Source organism: Netta rufina, assembly GCF_964035555.1.
Source record: "Netta rufina genome assembly, chromosome: 3".
Lineage (NCBI taxonomy): Eukaryota > Metazoa > Chordata > Aves > Anseriformes > Anatidae > Netta > Netta rufina.
The window spans coordinates 29,358,458-29,383,328 of NC_140125.1; the positions used below are offsets into that span (position 1 = coordinate 29,358,458).

At 38.3% G+C, this 24,871-nt stretch overlaps 1 protein-coding gene across 1 annotated transcript; it reads right to left on the reverse strand.

Annotated features, from left to right (window-relative positions):
- Nucleotides 1-3,848: 3,848 nt before the first annotated feature.
- Nucleotides 3,849-23,059, reverse strand: OPN3 (opsin 3; the record flags this gene model as incomplete). The annotated part of the gene is made up of 4 exons (XM_084283502.1): nucleotides 3,849-4,112; nucleotides 8,389-8,640; nucleotides 9,681-10,000; nucleotides 22,708-23,059. The coding sequence occupies 4 exons, from the start codon at nucleotides 23,057-23,059 to the stop codon at nucleotides 3,849-3,851; spliced, it is 1,188 nt and encodes a 395-aa protein (XP_084139628.1).
- Between the last annotated feature and the right edge of the window lie 1,812 nt (nucleotides 23,060-24,871).

A 24,871-nucleotide genomic window follows, 5' to 3' on the forward strand; every position in this document is an offset into this window, starting at 1 on the left:
AGCACCCACTGAGCTTCTGCAGGTGTCTTACTCCTTGAAAGAGATACTTAAATACCTAACAGATACTTTCATACTGAGCTGTTTATATATGGGTCAAATATCAATTTGTGAAATCTTTTGCCACCAGCACTATATGTTTTTTTTTTTTATTCTTTATGCCTGAATATTATATAGTTGATTTTTGTTCTTGAGCTGAAGGCTGTTGATATAAGCTAAGGATAAATATATCGTGCTAAACCATCCAGAAAAAAACAACCTTTAACAATACTATACTTGAATATCCATTTCATTCAGCTATTGCTGCAGTACTTCAGCAGAAAATGGCATCCTCTGCTACTGGTGTTATGCAAAGAATAGGAGCACAAAAGATAATGCTTGTGAATACTGATTTCCTGACTGACTTAATCACTGTGATAAAAGATAATGTCTCAGTACTATAAAACCCAACTTTTCTGCATGAAGTGAGTTACATTCAGCATAAATCTAGCTCATTCTGGGAGCTGAAAAAGGATGGTTATAAGGCTGCAGTGCAGATCTGCATTATGCATCCCATAGTTTCAATGAAACTTTGTTAAAAGAAATGAATTGACTCTGAGGCTATCATGGTACTCACCACACCTGCTGCTTCCCTTTGTATGATGGGATCATTAAAATTCTTAAACTAGTTTATTTAAAACTTCTGTTAATTGTGTGCCCTTCTCATCTCTTCTCATTCTTTTGCCCTTCATGCTTTCTCCTTTATTTTCCTCTTTCTTTCCTCTTTTTTCCTCTTTCTGAATTTGTTACTTTACGAACACTGAATGGTCCAAGTGTGAATCCTAAGCATCTTCCTCTTCCATTCCCTGTAATGGGAGAGAAAAGACCCATATAAGTCTCTGCATCTCCATTGGAATAAACTAGCCAGTTATTGTTCATCCTCAGAACAGAAAACAAAGAGACTTAAAATTAAAAAACAATAACAGATCTGTAAATAAGCTGGTGATACTCTCATGACTGTACATTACAATACTTAAGTTCTTTAGCAGGGTGTGAGTTTTGCATCAGGGTTGCAGTTAAAAGATTAGCAAATGAGACTGCAGCATGTTAACTACACGTAACCACATTTACACAGCTAGTGGTGCTTTACAGAGCTGCGAATGTCACTCTAAATGGTTTACAAATTGATTCATTTTAGGCCACCCATTTACATGAAATAGCAAAAAATAACAAATTTACAATCGTTTTTATTGTTTAGTTTTCCTGTGTTGTTATCTAATTGTAATTGTTCTGTGTATTGTAGCAGTAAATGTGTCTTACATAAATTGTTTTAAAAATACATATACTGTTATTCTTAATTACATAAATTTTACCTTCAGAAATCTGAACAATAGACAGTTTCTCTTTACACTAAATTCACCTTGTAGTTGTTCTACCAGAGGGGGAAAAAAAATATATTCAATTGCAATCTTGAAATATTATTGTTTTCTCAGTGCCTAATGATACCCTTCAAGCCATCTCCAAGAGGTAGTGATGTCAAACCAACTCCCTCTCAATAGAAAAATAATATTTCATGGAGAACACATTAATATAAATAAAATAAATTTAATTACTTATTGAAGGCTCAACATACAGAAAACACTAAAATATCAAACATTTTATTAAAAGGATGGAATCATTTTATGGAACTCATGTACATATTTCTCTTTTGTAAATATAAAAGTGCATAGATGTAGTGATCCTTGGCTGAAAATGAAATTTTTAACATTGAAACAAACATGCTTTTGTAAGGGCAGACCTTTGACATAATAAGACAATTTATCTATACATTTACAGCAAAACAAAAATAACAAAAACAAATACTAGTATATATCATCTGTTTTCTCTTGGATTACGATTTCATCTAGAAAACAGAGTGGACTCTGGATGTAGTTTTGGAGCCAAATTACCAGTTCTGATACTATGGAAGGGTACATGAATAAGGAATTTGTCTCTTCAAAGGCACTGGCACAAACACATCTATCACTTGTTTCAAGTTGAGGTCACTGCTCCCTACTCCCAGAAAATAGCTGACAGCTGCATCTGGTGTCTGATTTTGTTTTATTTAAAGTTTTGGTTTTTACCATGAGATCAATATCTGATGGTACCGGCAGTCATTCTGCAAAGAATTAAGTCATTTCTTAACGTTTTTTTCCACGCAGCTTTTACCAAGTGCTTACCAATATAATGGATGTGGTAGAGAATCAGCCCCTGTACTAGAAAATTATTTCTCTACCTTCCTTATCCAACGTGACAGGCAGCCATCTCCAGAACAGAATCCTATCATCATTTGGTACCAGCAACATTTACAACGGTGAGAAAAAATCTCTGTATCTGTTGTGTTTGCTGAGCTCTAAGTCTGGCAGTCATTACTCCCACTGCAACTTAGGCAGTTTCCCCTGCTGTATCTAACTGTTACTTTTGCCAAAGTGCCAGAGCAGGTTAAGCATTAACATAGGCTGAGGCTCCTGCTCCATGTACAGAATAACTTGTATGCAGGATAAAGATCAATAAAGTACATATTTTAACAAAACACAAACATTCTCCTTTATCAGTGCCTGGTCCTTTGATCTGTATGATTTTTCTCACCACACAGCTCAGTAGTCCCACCAGACAGCATGGAGAGAATGGCTTGCTGAGTACACATAGCCTTCTGGTGGCTGTTGGTTTAACTAAGCCCCAGTCATTGCGGATTTCACTTTTTTTTTTTCCCTCCTTGCAAACTACCAAGTCAGACAAACTAAACCCCAGCCAAACTCAAAAATTACTCTTTCCTAAGAGCTCTGTGCAGTGGGAGTGCTGGCAATTCAGGGAATAATAGGATAACCGAGGCTGCAGGAGTCTCAGGAGTCTCTAATCTAACCTCTTCCATTGCTCATCTGTCTACAGATTTGAAAAAAACTTTTCCTTATATCCTGTTTGAATCTCTTATTTCAGTTGACACCTATCTGTCATCCTTTCAGCATGCATCACCCTGAACGTCATGGTTCCATCTTCTAGAAAGCCTCTTCACTGCTATTGGAAGGTCGCTATTAGGGTCCCCTGAAGATTTCTTTTCACCAGACTGATCAAATGCAGATCCTCCAGTCTCTCTTACAGGCCAAGTGTTCTGAACCCTGACAATCTTGATGTACCCCACTGAGTTTACTCCAGTTTACAGGTGCCTTTCTTCTATTGGAGTTTCCAAAACTGGATGCAGTATCTAGACATGGTCTAGTGAGTGATGAGTCAAGACACATAATCATTTCAGCCCGCCTACTAGCCATTTTCCACAGAGCTGCATCCCAGGCAGCCAGGGCCTGGCCTTTTGTGTTATGTGTGGTTCTTCCTCCCCAAGTGCAGGACTTTGCATTTAATCTTGTTGAATTCTCTAACACTTCTGTCGACCATTCCTCCAGCCTGACCAAGTTCTTCAGAATGGCAGTCCTGTCCTTGAGCCTACAGACTGCTCCCATCCAGCTTGAAGTTATCTTCAAAATCAACAAAAGCACACTTGTCACCTCTTCCAGGTCACTGATAAAGATAGATGGATCCCAAGACAGACTCCTGCAGAACTCTGCTTGTTACTGGCTGCTAGGTAGAGTAAAACCTACTAAACATTATCATAATCTTTAAGAAAATTCAGAGTAAAAACATCCATCAACAAGCTTGGCACAGATGCAGAGATGTCTGTATTGCGACCAAAACCAGACTGCCTGCACAGCTTCAGATGCAGAATTACCTCAGTATTTCACAGCTTAATATGGCTTCCTTGGCAGCCCACTAGCACTATCACTGAAACCAGTCTCCAGCCCAAATAGTCCATCAGTTTCCAATGACTCTTCAGCTCATCCTTATAGTGGCTTTACTTGGATGACATTTACTTTTGTTCCATTTTGTTTACTGTTATCATCTATTTGTTGAGTGTCATCACTGGTGATAATAAAAATGATAGAGGAAGAGCTAAACGTGACTTTCTTCTTTGGCCTGTCCCCTCCTTTTTGAGACATTACTATTGGTCGTATTGGTTTGTCATTCTCTTCTCCTGGGGTCTCTTTCGCAGTCCTCTGGAATCTCATCAAGCGAAAGCACAGGAGTTGCAAAAGGCATTGTCGAAACTGTAAAAGAAAATAAACAGAATGAAATTACAATTTGCTAACTGTTCACTATCATATATGATCCAGTGAAGACAGCAATACAGTAAATAACTCAAAATAACCTATTTCTTGTTCTGAGTTGGTTCCAGTGCCATAACAAACAGGCTTTTTAGTGGGCACTTTTTCCCATACACGCTCCAAAGGATTCAATAGGATCACGTGGCCAGTAGAGGGCACCGAAATGCAATCTAATATTTTACCATCAGCAAGCTCTGCAGTCAACAAAGAACAAGAATAAGCCCCAGAACATGTCATAGGTATTCTCTCTGAGTATTCAAAAATCTAGTTTGATCTAGCAGGGGAAGAATGTTCTCAGAAGCACTTCATAGGAGGATGTAAAGGGAAGGAACAAAGAGGGGGAGGGGAAGGTACAATGAAAGTGAAGTTTTCCATTTATACAACTCCAGAGACCGAAATTTTAACAAAAGCATTTAATAATACCAATGTAAAATAAAGTTTCAAAAGTTGGTAACATAAAACTAAAAACGTTCCCTTTGAATAGGTAAGGAATGAAAGCCTTTCAGCTAACCAGAAGCCACTTATGATACAGGCAGTCTATTCTACCTTGAGACTAAATAACACAAGGTTTTCAGTGAAAGCTCTTATCAGTAAATAAGAGGACAATTCCAGTAGTACCATTGTTTTAAATGCTCCAGTTATGGCCTTCCCTTCACAAAACAGAGCATTCAAGTTCAAGGGTTAGAAGATGCATTCAGTAGTTCCACGTCTGTGCATATCTAAAGCTCAAATGTGACTCTTTGAGGAAATTCTCTGGTTTTACAAAAAGTGTATTAAAAAAAGTTATTAAATAACTCATAATGAAACATGTCTGTAATACTTGGAAAGCACTTAAACACACACACACAGTAGGACATCTTTCTTAAATGCCTGCTATTTGGCTATTTTAAGAATTACTCTATATTATCCTGCATGGCTACTGACTTCATCTAGTTGTTATGCAAGAAGTTCTCTGGCACGTTAATATGGAATAGAAAATTAATCTTTGGTATAGAAAATTAATCCTACGCTTACACAGGGGAGGCAGGTAGGTCCTGTTGGGAAGGGAGCCTAGGAAGATGGAGAAAGGCGATCTGGTGTTATGTAAAACACAACAGAATGGTCATGTGGAAACCCTGAAGTCTTCAGAGATAATGTGGTACCTCTGAGCAGCATGGATGTGAGAAAGCACAAGCATGTTAGCGTAGGTCAGATATATGAAGGATATAATAGGGAAGAATTGGTTTATTATTCCTATAAAAAAAAATAAAAAAATAAAACACAGAAGGAAAGCAAAAATAAATCACTTTGGTCTTAATCTGGAATTAGAGGTGAGTGAAAAGCATTTCACGATACATCTCCGATATGTTTAGCTGAATCATTCTCTTTGTGCCTATGACTTTACTGGCATTGTGCCTGCTGTTGGTTTGATTTGCTTCCTGGTATCAGAACCTACAAAATCTTTTTCAGATTAAACTAATCAATCTGACATCCAGGTACAAAGTCAGAGCCACCATATTAAAATGACCCAGTTGAAAATACTCTTTTGGAGCATGACTGTTGTCAGTGTCCTAAGCAAGGCTCCAAGGGTCTGCAGCCCCTTTCCTCCCTCTGCTCCTCCAGGGTTTAGCTCCCCATATCCAGGGCTGACTCTGATACCATGCAGCTATGTAACAATTGTGAGATATGTTCATCTGATTCGTGTCAGTATGGAACAGTGCTAGGGCCTCATGGTATGATGAATGTGACCTTCTGTCTTACATACCCTTGTATAACCACAAGTCTAAGAAAAACAGAGTGGTTAATGTATATAGTTCTTGTACCTTGCAAAAGAATGTTTTAGCAATTCCTGTCAACAGAGAACTTGAAGGGAAATGTATGTGTAGGCTTTTCCTTGAAGTCTCTTATACCTGGGAGGGGGTTCAGAATAGCTGCTAAATATTATGACTATTTATTGTGACTATTGCATGGGACACTACGCCAGTCTCTGTTATCCGGCCAGGAGATTAAGGAGACAGGGAGAGCTGAAGAACGTCTAAAAGACAAAGCTTGCAGGGGATGTTGCACAAGTCTCGGACATACAGCCAAGTTGGACAAAGGAGAAGGACAAGAGGGAGGAAGACTATGAGCCTTCAGCACAAGAGACCCCCAGAGGGACCACCGGAGACTGATAAGCACGCTCCAGTAGGAGGGTTTGGATTCTGGAAAATAAATATAATAACCTTGTTTTTTTTAGAAGTAGTAATGAGTATGTGTTAGCCTAGGAGCATAAAAATCAGCTACTTGATGTAACTGGTGTGAGTCTGGGTGGAGCAGAGACTCCTGGCGCACCCAGCACTGTTTGCTTACCTCTATTCCTTTAATAAATTGTCAACTTTGATTATAGTCCTGCTTTGAAGACTGAGCCATCTATTACACAATGAATCAGCCTGCCATGAAAAGAGCAGTGTAGGAAGAGCTACAAGATGCCACACTGGGGGCCTCCTGCTTCCACTCAGGAGCAGCACTGACACTCAGCTTTGCCCTTGGTCCTGGCCTAAGCTGCACTGCAGCTATGCATTTGCCAGGCCATCCATCAGGCTGATTGGACCCATTGACTTGGCTGCCTTGTGTCTGGACTGCTGATTGGCCCTGGCTGTTCCCTGGTAATAGCACACGAGTGTAGGAAGTCACAGAAAATTCCACCTTTACAATAAGTTAAAGGTAATGAAAACCCAGGGAAGTCCTTCTAGCAATCATTTGTTTTGTTTCTTTTTAACCCTTTGTATACTGATTCTACTATACTTAAATTCCAGATATCTTTAACTATATATCCTTGATTTCAGAGGTTTACAGTGTGAAGTTACATTTCTATTTAATGTTCTGGGTTATAGTGAAGCTATTTTAACATCTAAACAAATTCACCAGCTCTGCTCAGCTACACTCAGTAGTCATCTTTATAGTACTGGTGATTTACAGAAAGAAGTAAATTACCTGGGTTCCACATCTTTTACGAGCTACTGATAACTCCAAACACTTTCACTCTTTCTCTGCTCTGTAGAGCAGCAAAATAAGCTAGTTTACACCATTAAATCATCAGTCTGCTTTTCAAAATGAAGACTATAAAAGTAGACGGAAAGTTGTTTTTCCTTATAGATAAATACACCTTCTTAACCATAAAAAAGTATCTCCAAAATGCACTTGACTGTCATCCATATGAGATTCTGGCTTTGAGTAAAATAAAGCTCTGAGAAATGTTATTGGTATATTTATTTTTTTCACCAAAATTGCAAATTCATCAAGACAGAAACGATCTAAAACAGTCTGTCAGATTTTGTAAGATGTTTATTTAAAAAACAGATGGAAACATTTTAAGAAAAGAATGTTTCACTTTTGTACTTATAGGTTACCTTTTTAATACTGTACACTTAGAAACTTTTAAATTCCTAAAAAGTTATAATTCTTTTGTCACTATTTGAGATTAAACAAAATTTCAGTGTCCTCTTTCCACCCCCCTCCATCTTTCTTCCAGATACCAACTGAATAGATACTTCTGCATTCAGTGTTCTATGCTTTCCATGGTTGAGCACCTGAGAAGTAATATATTAGGAGCATGTGTTCCTAAAAGTTTTCTAGGCTTAAGCAGAAACTGGATTATGGATAATGGTTTAATTTCCTGGTATTTTAACATTAGTGAAACACCCTCACTTAATACTCACTTTGCAAAACCCTAATGTCAGATTGTTAACAGACTCTCTCTCATGTTTTTGTGAGCACACTCATTTGAAACACTATGCTGTGTTGTTCAATCTTTGTGTTAGCATAATGTAAGTGTCAGAGAAGCAATGGTCTGTTTTTCCTGAAAAACAGACATTGGACATTCTGAATTTTGTCTGATGGACTTCTACTGTTGTAAAGGCATGATTCAGAGAGGATTTTCTAAGTGTAGCCCATTTTCAGGGTAAATTGTCAAAACCAAATGCTTACAGTTTCAGGGGAAGAGTTCCTTCCCCTCCCTTTTGTATGAATGCTCACCTGTATAATTCAGACATCTAAAATCCAATTTCTCATAAACTATTACTTTAAGCACAATCTGTATTTTTAATTTACTAGATTTTTGGTCATTTATCCTCGCTGTTCAAACCAAAACATCTAGTCAGAAAAATCTAGTCTTTACAGATCAAAGTAAATCAGATCTAGACTCCACAACTGTGGCACAGGCTACTTATTATTCAAATAACAACATTTTTCACGTACCTACCTTTCTACTCATGAAAATATAGATGACTGGATTATAAGCAGTGCTTGACTTGGCAAAGAAAGATGGGATGATAGCTACTGTTGGAGTTACAAGGTTGCCGTAGCCATATGTTACTAGAAGGGAGACCACTGCATAGGGCATCCAACAAATAAGGAAGGTAGAGATCATTAAGAAACACATCTTAGCCACCTTCTTTTCATATTTTAGAAGTCTGATCACTTGAACAGTCTGAAAGTCTTCCACACTGCGAAGCTAAAGAAGAAAAAGGAAAATGTTAAAGTAAAAGCATTGAATACTTCTACTTTAATTTACAAATAACTAATTCACTAACAGTTTTAGGTACAGATGTTATACACTCATTTTTATCAACTACGGTTCTTCTGCAAGCTTGCATTGTGCTTCCCAGACTTATTGTATACATTAAATAATGTAAAAACTTTAGAAAACTAACTTGCCTTCATCCATTAACATAAGCAAGTTCAGATTACATTTAGCAGTCCTTAGTCTGAAAACTTAGACAATCCTGTAAATTTGTTTCTTCCCTCTGAAGATAGTTGATGACAATTTGATAAACATTTCTCTAAACTGTTCTGTCACTGAGTTTGTTACCCTGAAGTTATAAAATTTCTACTTTAATCAGAATAGTAGGCAGCAGGTTCCCAATGTCATTTGTGTGAATCTGATAAAATGCAGAAATGATGGGACACATATGTGAACGTCCTCAGCAATAGCTGTCAGTTGTGGTGATACTGTTGACCACAAACTTGAATGGGTCTGTTAGACTGATTATCCACAGAATATTAAACATTATCAATTCCTGACCCTGAAGATCCAGACTGAATTAAAATGGGTTGCCTGAACATGGAAACTGGTTTAACAGAGCTTAGTCTCCTCTTGGAAGAGTTTTACAGGGTTATCCTCTCAATAGCAATGAAGAGGAGAGAGAGATTTATTTAATAATAAGAACTGAGACCAAAGATTTTTCCCCTCTGTTTTAAGGAAGGATCTACTGTCAATCAGTGGGCAGGAACAGTTTCCTAATCTGCCTTTTATTTCTAACTCACCTGTAACTCACAAACTACTCAACATATAAGTCTTGGTAGCTCTAGGCTGGTTCTCTTTCAACCATACACCCTTTCTAGTGGTCCCTGACATGGCTGAACATTAAGGTCCTGAAGTTTGAACAGGAAGTGAGAGTGCAGATTCAGGCTCTGATCCAAGTTTAAGAAATGCTGGTACAACACATAACTAAAAATATTTAATTAAAAGGAGCCTTATTTCCATCAACTTACCATTCTTACTGCATATAGAATATGTCCATAGCAATAGGCCATGATCACAACAGGTACAACCAGACAGCCGAGAAAAAAAAAGAGCACAAAGGAGGTGTCATTGGGGTCTTTTGACTTCCAGTCCACTGAGCAACCTAATCCATGAATTTCCAATGTGTATCTGTTCCAGCCCAAAAGAGGTGCTCCAGTCCAGGCCAATGAATAGAGCCAGATGTATGTGATAGCCCGCCAGGACCAGGAGAAGTCAATCACTTTTGCATGGACCACTCGAATGTAGCGTTCATAGGCGAGAACAGTGAGAGTCATAATTGAAACAATTCCTGTAAGAAAAGTAAAGAAAATCAATTAAATCATTCACAAACATTGTAAAATGAACCCAAGTCCTCTTGATAACTTGGTGGCAAAGGAAACATCTAACTCAAGAATAGTTAGCTCATATTATGAGTCTAACACTAATAAGCTTTTTAGGTGACACCTCAGTAATCGTTATCTACTAACTCAAACAGTACTCTAATTTCAGAGCTATTCAGAGTAGGGTATTATAATCTGCCCCATGGTGTATGGTGGACAGAAAGTAGGACAAATAAAAAGGATGACTGAACTAATACTTTTTCCTAAATGTTACTTCATTAAGTGACGGATCATGCTCCAAGGTTTTTTGTTCCATTTTGGTGATTTCTTTTCCTTCCTTTCTTTTAAGAAAAAGCTGCCATATAAAAATGTGATAACAAACAATAACACTGTTATGAATCGAGACAATTCAGAGCTGACACTAACATCAGGGAAAGCCTTCAAGAACTGGGAACACTGAAATATACTTAACATTAATAAAATGACTAGCAGAATTACAACGTCTATCAAGATTTCATGCAAGTCTTTCTATTAAAGAAAAAAAACAAAACACAGATAAAGAAAATTGTTACGTAGTTGAAGGAGTCATCTCTGGAAGAGATCTATTTGAGTTTCCTGTCTTGAAGGTATCATAAAAAAAAAAACATAGTCCTCATTTCAATTATTTCTGCATTCTCTGTCCACCTCAACCACACTACACACTTAATGTGTCAAGACAGAAATGCTGTTATTTTCAGCTCTCAGCATTATTCTATCCAGACACTTTAATGAAGTCAAGGAAATTCTGTCCTGAGTAGGACATAAGGATTTCAGTTTCAATGGTCTATGAAATTTAATGATAAAGAGCAAATCTGCCCATTATGCATATGCCAGTCAACTGAAATCTCTGTTAAGATTCAAACATCAAGCTCATATACTTTTAAACAACACAGCCTGAACACAAAAGGGTTTCACAGCACTCTGTGTACAAATACTTGTGTCTGTATACTTTTTATTTAATAAGCAGCATGGGTATTTATCACACATTCCCATAGTGTTTCATTTTTTCCAAGTACATTTGTATTAATCACAATATTCATTTATACAGGTGGGAGAAGGTTAAATGTGCAAATCTTGCTGCTAGAAAGAAAATAACCATTTTAGCAGTCAAAAACCTTCAAAGGATATCACAAACATCTCATCTCACTTAAAAGAAGAATAAACATTAAGGAATACAAATCAACAATTTGAGCACCAGCCACATGAATTTTAAGAAGACTACTAAAGATAACAAAATCTAGGGAAACATTTAACCTCTGTGTCAATATGTTAATCCACAAAATCAGCATACTACTACTAACCAAGTATCTCACAGAAGGTTATGCTTTAAGAGATCTGTAAGAAAGCTGCTTTGTCCTGCAAGTATCAGAGGATTTTTAATTTATTTATAAGTTCATGAGTTTAGAAATCTTTCTTGATTAACAGGAAACCGACGTGTTTTTGTCATTTAATTATACGTCTTCTCCATTCTGCATCAATGTGTATCCAAAGCATGTCTGACAATTTCAGCAACATCTTTGAGAAAGAAGCATTGATTAGCGCAAGTAATTCTAGAATAGCCTCATGGATAAACCATTAAAATGGGATATGAACCAGGTTTCGTATCTGTGAATAATTTGGAGTAAAGACTGGAAACCTTGTATGTTATTTCAGTTTCTTACCTATTGGGAATTCCAGCTATATGGGTATGCACTTTGTGGCAACAAATTCCATTATGAAGCTGCAAAGCTGTAAAAGCAGAAAAATGCCCAGGGGCCTTATACAGCTCTAAGTACCAAGGGCTAGGATATGCTTGCCACCTCCACACTTAGCAATGCAGACATAATACAGTGGCAGAAATCTTCAAAACATCTATTCAAGCCTGACCTGCCATGGTCCATGTGCAATGTGCACTTTGACAGTGTGCAGCTTTTTCCACATACTAATACTACTTTTGAGTTACAACCAAATTTCTACATAACAAAAAATATCTTCATTGAGTTACCTGCGGCTTACTTGGGTAATTGCCTGCACCTCTACTGCAGTTATCCTGCAAATGGGAAACTTCTCAAATGAGCAAATTATAATTAAATTGAAGCGGGGAAGGGAGAATTTATACATTTCAGTAGGTGAAATTTAATTCAATTGGAGATTTTAGCTTTGATGTTAAGGGGTAGTTTCAAGCAGCAGTTGTAATATATTCAGCAACCTACACAATACTTCTTGAATTTTGCAGCTATAATTAAAAAATGAAGGAGATGTACATCCTTTTGAGCTTACTTTAAGTTCGTTACTTTTTTTCCTGTTGTAATGCAGGATTCAATTAAATATATTCTATGTTTCTATTAATGCCACTAGCAAGATTAGAAAAAAAAGACATCTAAGATGCAGCTAAAGAATAATGGTTTTATGTGTGTATATATATACACACACACACACAGTCACAGTGTTAATGAAGTAAACCAGAGCGTTTCCACGAGAACTATCTAGTTACACAGTTCAAAGGGCTCAATAAAAAAAAAAATAAATAATTCATTTTGAGAGCATCCCCAAATGGATTTAAGAGCTCATTTTCTTTAAGTTTTCATACCTGCTTCTAATAAACTCCTATCCCTGACAGACTTATTTGCAGAAGTCTTGCAGTCAGCCTTTAAACAAACAACTTTTCATCTTTAGAGAAAACAGTTTGGGAATCAATAATAACTACCAAATAAGCTTGCCACGTACACGCATATCTGTTTGTCCTTGAAGCCAAAGCTGTTATATCAAAACAACTTCTATAAAAGCTAATCCTCTAGATTTGATGGGGTTTTGTTCTGTAAGATTACTAGCTGGTGATTTTAGATAAAAAGCTAAAACTAGAAACAGATATATAAAACTTTATCCTTGCATTCATATTTTGTTATATGTAGTGTTTATTTCATTGTTATACATCCAGGTTTTTCCCAACAAATGTCAAATGAGCTCTAGAGAGGCCAAATGAAGTTTATTATGGTTGATTACAAACAGTTCATGAGTGAATCCTGCAGCCTTCACTCAAGCAAAATTAATAATAAGCATTAATAGGGCCTCTGTACCTAAGGACTTTATCCATTCTCCTCTTTAGATTTTAACTCAAATCTTTCAGAATTATTTCTTTCTGAATCTTTTTCTATATTAGGCTCCACTTCACTGTCTTTTAACGGCCTTTCTAATGTGAATGATTTCTTCTTTTAAAACATTGATATACTAGAACATTTATTTTACATCCTAAGAGATCATTCTTTATGGCTTGTTCACAGTTCTGTGTCTTTGCCCAGCATTAACACTATACCCTCACGTCAGGAAGGATGGAGGGAGTGGGTGGCAGGTCAAAGTTAAAGGACTTAAATGTGGGATTGTATGCAAAGCAATAAAAAGCATCAGTTATTTGCAGTTCAGAGAAGACTGTTAAATTCATCCTGATAATAAATATACGTTAAATATGATGCTGAACTGGTTGAACCATCTATTAAAAGTCCATTTAATGGATCTGATGGGATATCTATGCTGGGCATTAAAGATTCTCTGCTTCTTCTGTGGTCATTAAGCCTCCTTGGCATAACCTATAGTTTCAGGCAATTAGGAGTAACACATACCTGTAGCTACCTTAATTTTCAAACAATATGCAGGACACCATAAAAATCTTAATATAGTTTGGATGACAGATTCATTTCTAAATTTGAGGAAATATGGCCTTAATTTCTGTACCTTTCTACTCATTAAACTTTCAGGCAAATTTGAGCCGTAGTATCTCATTAATTTCTCTACTATAATTTATTTTCTTCCATATTCAGATCTAAAATTGAAAGGCAATTTAAAATTATGTTCTACTGTAAATAAATAAATAAATCCAGAATGCTAATCTCATCTAATTCAGATTAAAATAGGAGTAAAATCAAGGTTTAAACTTGTATTACCAGCCGCAATTCCCCTCTACTGACAAGCAAAGGGTTGAAAACAACTTTTCTAATATGAGTGAAAAAACAACCTTGCTCTGGATCTCATAGCAAAACACAGGGTTTTTGTTTTGTGTCCTGTCCCTGCACCCCTGTCCCCTCTTGTCCCCATCCCTTTCGCCCACCCCCCCAGCATTGATTAACTCTTAATATTGATTCCTCTTTGTTGAAACTAGCTTTGATGTCAATTTTCAGAAAGATTCCAGGAGCTGAACACAAAAGAACAGGTAAAGGGTAATTGTCCTTTAACTACCCATATGCTGAACCACAGAGGCTGGCAAGCACGTACCTGGTGACACTGGAAATAATCCTTAGTAATGAAGGTATCATAAGCAATTTATGAGACTATGTTCTGTGAGGTTGAGGCTTCCTGGGCCTTGGGGGGAAGGTAGCAGTGCTGTTTTCAATATTATCTTGCGAATGGCTGCATGCATCTGGTATTTGGATTTACATTGGCTACTGAAACTCTGTGCAGATCCTCTTTCATACATGATGTGGATCATTTATTTGAAAGGCTAGATTCAGGGAATTTCACATGTCAAATAAATAGAATATTCTTCAGATATATAATGTGTCTCTCCAGATACCTCAATGCCCCCTTAGTGCTGAGCTAGCAATTTGTGTGGAACAATACTCAAGTCGAACAGCCGGAGCTGTCAGCTGACTCCTAAAATTTTCAGCTGATAATGCAGGAAAGAAAGAAACTCTACACAGTGTTACCTAGAATAGGCACATAAAGGAAAAAAATAATCTCATGCAAGTAGAACATTTCTCATTTTCTCAAAGATTCTCTGAAACCTGTTTTCAGAGATACCCCTTTCATGTCTCCACAGTTACACACACATACCTGGCCCATCTTCTATTTTGCCCACCTCTGTTATTTTTGTTTCAGTACTGCTGCCAATTAATATCTTGCATATTACACATTTCAGTGGGAAAGGATATAAATACATAGTAGTAGCAACTACACCTACTGATTTTTCTTTGTATACTCAAAAATCAAACTGAAAGACAAATCTATAACCACAAAGGGTCTCAAGTCACATTTACCATTAAAGAAGTGAGAATATAGCCCGTTTCTCCAAGGATATGTATTAACTGTTTCAAGTTTCATTACTGTGATTGAGATACCTGTCACTACTTCTACATGTCACTTTCTGCAGTCAGTCCTGTCAATTAATTAGTCTAAAACAGCCCCTGTGAAGCAACCACAAATCTTTGGTTTCGAGCCATTTAAGTTAAAGAGGACTCCATCCATCTTCCTTTCTTCCCCATCAGGAAATCAAAATACGTGAACTTTCAACCAATCTTTGTTGGCTGGTAAACAGCAGGCTACAGTGTCTGTTATAACCACTGAATTTAAAGGTGTTCCTTGAGTTAAGCCAAATCCTGGTAGGGATTTGTCAAGAGTACAGAGATGCAAGGCTTCTTGTGCTGTCCCCACAGAAACACAGTGCTTTATGTAATGCCATACTTTGATTGGGATCAACAGTGGCAGTTCTCACCTAGAAGAACCTTGCCTTTTTTAGCATGGGATATACACACATCATCTGTTTTCTTGCACTGCTTCCAGACACCTTTTGTAAGACCTACATACGTGCAAGGCTCCATTCATTTTCCATATACAAATCAAGTTTTGTTGCTCAGTGCAGAGGAACACACTGAATTTTACTGTTTTTTTTTTTTTTTCTTTTCTAAGCAGCTTTTCTGGGAAATGATGGAGATTTTATCCAGGATGAGTTACACATTTTAATATTATGAACTATGTGCTGATTTAAAAAAAAAAAAAGTGTTATAGAAAGCCATTATGGTTATTATTTGGATATTAGCCCCTAGTATGCAAACCTTTTAAGAGCCATACATGAGAATTCATTACTTTGACTCCCATAACAAAAACATGTATTTCAAAATGTTTTTACCTGAAGCTATTTATTCTTGAGATCTAGGTAGTATCATTCAAGACTAAGGCCCAAGATCCTGAAGATTGATTTAACTTACTTGTAAGTCATAGACTTTCAAACTCTTTCTGAAAGACTCAACTGACCAATATTTATAGATAATGCTCGTCTGATCCATAGATTTTCATCTTAGAATACTCTTTTCTTCAAACACTGATTATAAACACTGTGTTAAGGAACTATGGATGCTATTTTAACTCTGATTTAAGCCTGGGCAATTGCATCCACATGAGTAAGATCATTCTCATTTAAATTGTCTAAGTTAAACATAGCAGAACAAAAGTGTATTCTTGTTTAAGCCAGTAGCATACAATTTCTATGTTGCAGCTTGTACTCTTCCCCAGTAGCAAGCCACTGAGAATTAGAAATGGATGGTATGCTATTTCTTATTTAAAAAAAAAAAAAAAAAATCCACAGAAACTATTTTGTTGTTGTTTATTTTTTTGTTTTCCTGCTGGATACTGCACTTGGTATACGTATCATCATATCTCATATGTAACTTTCTATTTATTCTATTTTTCCAGAAGTCATGATACATCTTATGATACATATTCTTGATACACCATGAAATAATTCAAGCTACACAGTGTAGGTCATCATGGAGAAGAGTGAAAAACACATATCAGCTGCACTGTATCATTCCATACACTGTGTCTATTCTGATTTTAAAAACATTAATTAGAAAGCAATATTGCAACACTCTTCAGAAATAGATGTGTTAGCTTCATCTAACAACACCCACAGTTGCTCCTGCCTTCTCCCTGCAATACATAACTTACTTGGATTCTGTTTGCCATACTGCCCACCAAAACATGGCTTGCGATGCAGACAGAGTGGGTATCAGATACACATTCCTGACAACTGAGCAACTCTGCAAAGTAACTACAACATTTTCTGTGATTCTATAGGAAATGGACTCTCTGTCAGGGAACATAGTGATAGGACAAAAAATAATGTCTTTAAACCAAAAGTGGTAGATTTAGATTAGATATAGGGAAGAAATTCTTCACTTATAGGGTGGTGAAGCCCTGGAACAGGTTACCTAGAGAAGCTGTAGATGCCCTAGGTGTTAAAGGCCATGTTGGATGAGGCATTGGGCAACTTGGCCTAGTGGGAGGTGTCCCTGCCTATGGGAGTGGCAGGGGGATGGAATTGGTAGTATTATGTGATTCCATAATACAGCAAAGAAAATTCACTTTTGAGACAGACCAAGGCTTCTGTCAAAGAGCATATTATTTTTCTTATCAGTTAAGACTTAACCTACATCTCAGTGCTGAATAACTTTTTTGCATGTCTTAGAGGAGAAAACCCCTCTTCTGCAAGCCCTCCTCATCTCCTTCACAACAGAACAGCTAAATGCCATCTATTCAGTTGAAACAACTTATTGTCCATGGCAAGACAAGGCATTACTACACTATTTTGTATTACTTAATATATAACCAAATCTATTTGAATTCAGCAATTAAGTTTTAGAGTATATTTTTGGTGACAACTATGTATTGTTGCTTATTTTTCAACAAATTTTAGCATCCATAGCCTAATCTAGATAGGTGAAAAAATCACTTCTCCTGGACAGAACAGATTTCCAAGTACATTTTATATACACCTCTACTATGAAAATAGCGTAGAATTATTCACCTCCTCCATGTTCAACACTGATTAATTCACTTCAAATTGCTAAAAATTGCTAAAGCTGAAAGCATGCTGATCAAGTCTCCAGCTGTCTGTAATGCAAGACCCTAAAACCGTCTGCCGAGTATTAGAAAATGCTTTTAGTGATATTAAATCAGTGCATATAACATGTATTGGTAATGCGAGACAGGGGTACAGGGTATCATTCTTTCACGGCATGTAGAAGGAGCCTTAGATAAACCTGTGGATGCACACTTCTTTTGCACACATCAAGTTCTGCAACAGTCACTGTCAGTTAAGAGTCTTATTTGTCTGTGAAAGGCCAGAAAACACACAAAGATTATTCACCTTTAGTGTGTTACTCTATAATTAAACAAATAGTTACTTCAGGTAAAAAGAGTAAACTTCCCTGTTAAATAGACATTTGGGTGTATTTAACTGTCAAGCATCTTCTCTAGCTCTTATACCCAAAACATACACTCAATGATAACAGAAAACCTTCTAGGTACGAGTTGTGTAACTAAATCAGATTTAGGGATTATCCAGATCTCTACTACTTGCAGCTTGGTTGACTACTACAGACAGGAAAAGAGTTAAGGTTTTATGTAAAGAAGGGTTGGCAGGCTCAGTGGGACCGGCACAGAGTTGACTGCACAACTGTGTGGAAAGGTGACCCACACAGCTTTAATACATCACTTAACTGAAGTAGGTATTTTATTCCATCAGGACAGCACAACTGTTAAAAATCAGAAGTCAGTAAACTAAACTAGATAAGGATCACTCTCCAAAACATACAACCGTGACATCAAAACTTAAACTTGTCAGTACTCATTTGATGAAATGATGACAGTTTTGCACTCTGGCGAGCAGATTGTCTCCACACCATCCTCAGCACCTATACATTGTAAAGGTTAAACCAAAGTTCAAGTCCCAGAAAAAACGTTTAGCAGTAGCACCAACAGCAAGCCCCAGTCTGCACAAGGAGCAGAAATTGCTACATGGGCTTGCCTAATTATAATGTTATGATAATGCAAATGTAGACAATTGCAAGGAACATAAAAATAGCTGATTGTTTATCCCTAGACAGACAATCTGAAGCTATATGACTTTCTTCTCAACAGAAAAGCTTTGAAACATGCAAATTTGCTTACAGTGCATAAGGTCTGGATCTCAAGTGCCTCCAATTAGCTAGACTGACTGGTAAAATGAGAAGCACTTTTGCAAATGAAATATTCAGATGCTCTGATACAAAATTCCTAGGAGAAGCGTAGAAAGAGCTCTCTTTGCTGTGACTTCTTTTTTTTTTTGAAAAAAGAAAAAAAGTTGTCATCATGACGTAACAAAGACTTCTGAAAATGCAGATGTTACCACTTTGTTTTTTAATCACATACTCCACCTATAACAACATATGTAAAAATTATAAATACAGCTGCATGATCACAATTTTCAAAGTGAATTCTGATTCTGGATTATTAACTACAGTAAATGGAAAGAATGCGATTTTCAAAACTTGTTAAGAAATATCCCTGAGTTTAAAATGAAAGTCGCAACTGTTTTAAAGTAGTTTTAATCATGTGTCTTAAACTTGTTCACTATTAGGGGAAATTATAGCTTAAATCACTGCAAACCTATGTTGCTCAAGACTGAAGTGCTATAAAGTCAACGGTGAATATAATGCCACTATTTAAAATTGTTTCCATTCATCTTCCACATGGAGGCTGTTTTGAGTTCATGACACAAATACTTTTGTTACCAGAAGTAGCTAAACACAGAGGTAGGCCAGGATCAGGATATCAAGTTCTTAGCATAAGCTGCAATATAGCCACAGAAGGGGTGGTGCTTTTCAACCTTATACATCTCAAATTCAAAAGCTTTCCTTCAACTTGTCATTTATAGATCATCTATAAACTATAGAACTATTTCTGGAAGGCATGTCCTATGAGTAGAGGCTGAGGATACTTGTTTGTCTAGCTTGGAAAAAGAAGGTCAAGGGGCAGCCTCACTGCTCTCTGCAGCCTCTGAAGGAGGGGAAGCGCAGAGGGAGGTGCCGATCTCTGCTCCCTGGTCAACAATGACAAGCTGCACCACGGGAGCTTCAGAATGAACTTCAGGGAAAATTTATTCACTGTGAGGGTGGTCAAACACCAGAAGGGGTTTTCCAGCGAGGTGGTTGATGGCCCATGCTTATCAGTGTTCAAGAGGTATTTGAACAATGCACTTTAATGTTCGGTTAGCCCTAAAGAGGGCAGGCAGTGGACTCAATCTTCATAGGTCCCTTCCCATTGAACTATTCTATCATATTAACCACAGAAGACAGCTTAGAATATCGGCTGCTCTCCCAAGAAAAACAAGATCAAAACTGAACAGCCTTTGGACTGGAAGCATACAGAAAACTTCATACGACAAAGTACAAGCTCATGCACAAGAATGTAATCACTTTACAGTAAATAAACAGGCTTTGGTCATTTCACATGAAGTAGCTGGACTGTGTCCAAACCCAGCAGACAAACCTTCATCAGTGAAGTAACCTGATGGTATTTGTTATTATGATTTAATGGACTTCACAGCCATGGTATCAGAACTACCCCCACTTTATTCTAGAAACGGCTTTATTAGGTCACTCTGGTTTACTGAAGTTGAAAGCTACAAAGCTGCAACTGTCTTGCTTAGTGATAGCCTTTACTTTTAAATGTCAATTTAAAACAGTTGATTTCAGGTGTTTTCTGATCAGTGAGTGTACTTGTTCTTCCCAAAACTTCTCCAAAGAGGGTTACACTGTAACAATTATTGCTAGTTACTATGCATACAAGACTTCATTGCCTTACCTTCCCCCCCCTCCCTCCCCCCCCCCCCGTCAACCCTTACTCCGAGAAAATAGCTGACTTGGGCTTTTATATTTGAGAGAATATAAAAGTGTATTTGTAAGTGTAATACCTAGTTACTCTGAATGAAATCCCCAATCAGTCTCTTCACCACCACTACTACCAAAAAATAAAACACCTTCAAGGCATTGCTCTCTTCATAGACATATTAAGTATTGAAAATAGAAGCTGTGGTGGCTATAGTCCAGATGATAAATAGAGAAGGGTGATGTTACCTGCAGGGCATCGTTGTTTTTTCAGTATTGACACGCCTCTGCTCTCCTACTCAGGGAACTACATATCTTCACTATCAGAAAAGAGCGATCTTTGTATTTCCAGCAGAGAACATGGAAGCATTGGTATGTACAAAAGACTTAAGACTAGAAGTAACTTTACTGTGCTACTGACAAATTATAATATCCAAGTGAAATATTTTCGATTACTTGACATGGCAGCTGAACCAAATCAGGAATATCAGACACCTTAACTGAAGTGGTGCATTTACTCTCCACTTCCATGGAAAAGACTCCACACACAAACATGCACTTTTCTAATACATCATAAAAAAATTCTACTCATTGAAGCACACTATGTGAGAAGAAAATAACATTACCAAGCACAGGAAGATGTGGTTTTGCAAACCAAAATGCTACTTAGATCATTCTGTAATTAAGACCCATGAGTTTGCCTACTTTTCTTTGTAAATAATCTTTATATAAGAAAGCAATGCAGGAAAGCATCAACATAAAACATAGTGACCAAATAGTGACTAAATAGTGACAATATAGTGACTAAAAACCAAAAATGAGAAGACACATATGATCAAGCATTTTGCTTCCCAATTTATATCTCATTATTTCTACTTATTCCATCTTTGGAAGATAAGAGATGATTACTATGATTTACTCTTTTTTTCCCCCCTTTACCCTTACTATACCTCTTATTTTTTGACCTATATATAGAATACCATCATTCAAAATTTTAAGTATAACACATTAGGGATAAAGATAGTAACTGAAAGATACTTAACTGTGCATGTTTAATGTTCAATTGCCTGGCAGAACCAAATAGCAAATGCCCAAGTTTCTCAAGTATTTGAACGGTCTGACTGACATAGTCAGCCTTATGTTCGCTGGGTCCTCTAGTATTTCCCCTCCTAACACTAGGAACAAATGTTTAAAAGCTATGCACCATTAAAATTATTATGCAATACCAAAGCCTACACAAAGGTCTAACTACAGCCTGAATCCACCTGCCTCCCAAGATCCAAGACTTTTGCTACTGTATGCAGCAGCAGTCAAATGAATCACGAGGAACCACACACCTTCATCCCAGCAGTCCAACAAAAGCACACTTAAGTGCCACATGAAACAAAGGTTAGGCAGGAAAGCCGCAATCCTTACAAGAGACATTAATTTACCTTAATAAATCCAATTTTCAGTGAACACACATTTTGTGAGCACGTGCAGTAATCCACCTCTCAGTTGCAAACCTCTGCTAGAAAGAAAAAGAACTTTAAAATGAACTTTTTGTTCCTGGCTAGCACTTGCCTTCACCATTATAAACACAATCCTGTAATTTACATCACCCCCTATCAGTAAATGAATAAATATCTATATTCTTTTTAACAGGCTGTATGTCTGTTAAATACACAGCTGGACTACATTCTGCTCTTTTGCAAACTTCTGTAAAGGTTAAGTATGAATCTCAGAAAAGAACACAGAAATGTTATGTGGGGGGGGTGGGAGGGGTTGTGTTTTGGGTTTCGGTTTGATTTGTTTGTGTGTTTTTGTTTGTTTTGGTGGGTTTGTTTGGATGAAACTAGTGGAAGTACTTCTACAGTGCTGAAAATCCCCTTTCACAGGAAGCAGTGATTTTGCAAATAGCACTCTGACACTGTTACAACTGAAAGATAATACTTGAGTTTCACATAGGGATAAAAAAAATAAATAAAAAATTAAGGTGCTTCCATGTTTGGGATAGTTTTATAGACCAAGAAGTCCAAACACTTGGGGAGGCTGTACCCCTCCTGCTGTAAAAGAGCACGTTTAGAGTAAACCATCAGTTTTCTATCGGCACCACTGCTGAAGCTGTGCACGTTCCTCACCCAGAGGCTAAGGCATTTCCCACAGAACACACAGCTCTCCATGCCAAGTGCCTCCATCGGGCTGGGCCGGGGCTGAGGGGGCGGCTGTTGGTGACAAGAGGGGAAAGGAAGGGCAGCACCCACCGAAGAGGCTGTTGCTGAAGCCGTCCCAGACGCAGCCAGCGGCGTCCCAGACCCAGCGGCTCCTCAGGCAGGACATGAAGGTGAGGCTCACGCCGAAGACGGACACCAGCAGGTCGCTGAGGCTGATGTTGACGAGGAAGAGGTTGGTGGGCGTGCGGAGCCGCTTGAACTTGTAGTAGAGCACCAGCACCAGCAAATTGTTGCACAAACCCAGCACGCCGATGGTGGCGATGAGCAGCGCCAGCAGCTCGTAGGTGCCGGCGCTGAAGGGGGGCCGCTCGCCCGGCGCCTCCTGCTCCGCCGCGGGGGGCTCCAGGCGGCTGGTGGCGGCCGAGCCGTTCCCCCAGGGCATGGCTCACGGGCTGCCGGAGCCCGGCCGCAGCGGGGCTCATCCCCTCCGAGCTCCCCAGCACTACTGCAGCCCGGTAACTAGAGCAGCAGGAGGAGGAGCCCTCTCCGCCTTCCCGCCCACGGAGGGCGATCCCTCAGGCGGTGTCGCCCGTGCATGCCATGAGGTGCCGCCGCCGGGCGGCCCTCAGCGGCTCCGGCTCAGCCCCGCCTGTCGGTGAGCAGCCTGGTTGTGACCGGGATGGGGCTGCTGCCTCCTCTGCCGTGAAATATTCCGTGTGTTTCTGCTCCCTGAAGCTGCTTTCCTGAGCGCTTCCCGTCAGAGAGCTCTGTGTGGGGCAGTCCGGCTTTACGCCGTGCTTCAGGAAACTGCTGAGCCGCTATTTAGACTCCAGATGTCTCACCAGTGACACCGCCCTCCCCTTCCCCTCTGTGGACGTAGTTTCTATTAAGACTGGCTTTTTTATTATTTTTTTTTCCCTAGTGAGTCTGAGTTTGCGGTCTTTGCTTACGCGTCTAGGAAGTGCAGCAGAGGAGGAAGGTGTTTGCCCACAGCCCTCTGAGATGGCTGTAGGAGTTGCATCTTCACAAAGCAACTGGCAGCATTATTTTTGATTCCCAGGTAAACTTACGCAAGTGAATTTTTTTTATTTTTTTTTATTTTTTGGTCAGACACGAGGCAAGTAAGTCATGTCAGGTACTGAAGCTAACACTATGAAGTCACCTATTTTTCTATCTTTGTTTCCAGTGTGTGTTGTGCAAAAATGGTATAGAAGCCTGCCTTCCTACAACTGTAGCTGGTAGTAGTCAAGGAGTTGAAGTAACCCCCAGCTGTGCTAGGTTAGCTGTACTGTCTCCAAACTGAGCTTTTATTCCTGAATATGTATGGCTGTAATTTTTGCTCAGCCAAGCTTTAGACCTAACACACCTTGCCAGATGAAACATCAGTCTTCCCCACAGGAAGGCCTCCAGTTTATTTTCTGACCCACACACATTCTTATTGGAAGTCAGGTGCATTAAGAACACCGATAGGGGCCAGCCTTCACTGGGATCAGACAAAACTTTCAGTTTAGATCTCTTCTTAGTTCAGATTATATAAAGAAGACCAGATATGTCAGCTATAGACGCAATACAATTTTCATAGAAATGTGGCCTGGCAAACAAACAATACCTGCTTGTTTTGTGTTTGTTCGTTTGTTTGTGTTTTCCCTCTGAGCATAAATAATGGTGTTAAGAGGGATGAAAGGAGAATATGATTCCTTGTGGACTGAGACTGAAAACACTGGTAGTTGAGGTAGTTTGGATGTCTTTCAAGATGCCTACATGAACACAAATTATGGGCTTGCAGTGGCAATTTTATATGACAAACTAGTGCTGTAATGCAATGGGTCAGAAAAGTAGAACACTAATTGAAGTAACCATTCTTATCAATATAAACTTTATTTACAATATTTTCAAATTCATCAAATATGACATAATCAATAACTGAACCCTAGTTGTAGAACGTAGTTGTCTATTTCTTGATCACTGGTCTTCCGTCTTTTCTGTTTACAAAAGCAGTAGGAGCAGACATCTTTCTCAAATTAATTATATTACCCTATACACACATCGCCCACCCCTAAAAGATGGATTAATAGAACATGTGACTTCCTTCCAAAACTTCCAGTAACTGACCTGTGGCACCTTAGCATGTGCTTTAGGAGAGGCATAACTCTTTAGCTTTCTTTATCAGTAAAAGGGAATTACCTGTGCATGACAGACTCTGTGCAAAAATACCATATTATGGGTTGTTTTAGAACCAGCTGCTGCATGGTAA